Genomic DNA, 1,673 nt, shown 5'->3' with positions numbered 1-1,673 from the left:
GACAGACAGACAGACAGATAGACAGATAGATAGATAGACAGATAGCGATGTATAACTATTAGTTGGGACTGTTGTTCCAGGACCAGGGGATGTCAATAAACTCTTGTTTTGTGAGTTCAGATGAAGAAGATCGCTCGCAGACAACAGCAGCAGCAGCAACAGCAAGAACAGGAGCAAATGGGCGGGACCAGGAGGGGTCCGAGCAGGGGGGGGCGCCAGAGTAACGATGACAGCGAGGGTAAGACACGGACACACACCGAAGTGGATGGATAACTGTGTGAAATGGCTTGATGAAAGGTGTGAACCGGGCTCCGTCTCTCCACAGATGGCTCCAGCAGTCACGGACTGGACGGGCTGCTCTCATATTCCTCTCTGCCACGCCAACAACTGCTGGCTTTGGATCCCAACATATACGGTAGCGAGCAATTCCGACATGGGCTCACGCCACCACAGCTAGGCCCCGAGCAGATGCACTCCTACGGTGAGGATCTCTTACTGCACCAACTTCAGCATTGGTTCTTTTCTCAGTTAACCAAAATGTTTGTTTGCATTTGAACACTGACTTCATTTCAGACTCAGAGACAATTTTCCATGACTTGGACAGTGATGGAAGCCTCAGTCATCTCGGAGACTGTCTCTTGTCGACTGCCGACGGTGGAGTTCTGGCAGGGCGGATAGGAAATCCCATTGATCGCCTCTACTCGATGCAAAACTCCTACTTTACCTCATGACCCTGGTTCCACCTCACTAAGCACTCCTCCACCACAGCAGGGGGCAACAAATAGATTGAGTCTCACTGCAGGCGTCTTTCATCATCAAAATTAATTGAATCTCTCAATCGTATCTTAGTCGTGCCAATAAAGCTCTAACCAACCAAACCAAGACAGGATCACACCCTAAAAATTCAATTTAACATTGACAGAATGGGAGTTCACTGGAAAAACATGTTTTATATCACATATATGCACTATTTTCTTTGCTCTGTATTGCTTAAACATTATTGCGACAGTCATAGGCGTGTATCAGACATCAGCAGGAAGCTGTTCATGACGTGTAAGTGTTACCTCAAAACTCTGCTCACTGCACAGCTAACAAACTAATCAAGGCTGTATCCGAAATCACCCCCTATACTCTTATTCACTATAGAGTGCTGCAGTGATGACGTATTTTGTAGGCCTAACCCTGGAAACAAGTTGGCATTTTAGCATTTCCACTTCCACTGTCCTATAGTCAATGGCTTTTTTTGAACGAGTTTCTGGTGAAATGCCTGAAATGAGGTCTGTGGTTAACACAAGCGCAAAATATTTTCACATTCTATTCCACAACATAAAATACATCAGTAATACCTTACTTATGTTTTTTAAGCTTTTAAGTGACTTGAAAAAGGCGGCTGTTAACAAGTGGCTAAATGGGACATTTGGGTCCAAGCAGTTGCTTTCATAGCTTCATTGAGTTTATAATCGCTAACTCAAACTTTTAGGGAAAATGTTTTTTAGATTTCATAAAAGTTGTTCCTTTGTGAAGATTATCATGATGAACAAAACATGTATGATTATAAACTTTTATTGATCACGGAGCTTATTTTGTTGGGTTTTTGTTGAAGGAACCAGGGTGATGCAAACCTCTGGATTGGCCTGCAAAAATACGTCATCACTGCAGCTCTCTCGACCACT

The 1,673-nt window shown here is 43.9% G+C and overlaps 1 protein-coding gene across 1 annotated transcript in view; it reads left to right on the top strand.

Annotated features, from left to right (window-relative positions):
* The window catches only part of LOC107567229 (LIM homeobox transcription factor 1-alpha-like), a 22,306-nt gene extending 21,017 nt beyond the window's left edge, over positions 1-1,289 (top strand). The window contains exons 7-9 of the mRNA XM_016252867.1: positions 121-238; positions 326-481; positions 574-1,289. Coding sequence (XP_016108353.1) covers positions 121-238; positions 326-481; positions 574-731 — 432 coding nt within the window. The 3' untranslated portion in view covers positions 732-1,289. The remainder of the gene's footprint in view (positions 1-120; positions 239-325; positions 482-573) is intronic.
* Positions 1,290-1,673: the final 384 nt, after the last annotated feature.

This window comes from Sinocyclocheilus grahami, unplaced genomic scaffold (assembly GCF_001515645.1).
Source record: "Sinocyclocheilus grahami isolate Dianchi unplaced genomic scaffold, SAMN03320097.WGS_v1.1 scaffold1136.1, whole genome shotgun sequence".
Classification (NCBI taxonomy): Eukaryota; Metazoa; Chordata; class Actinopteri; order Cypriniformes; family Cyprinidae; genus Sinocyclocheilus; species Sinocyclocheilus grahami.
The sequence above is the reverse complement of the archived record's forward strand: the minus strand, read 5'-3'. Positions and strand labels throughout refer to the sequence as shown.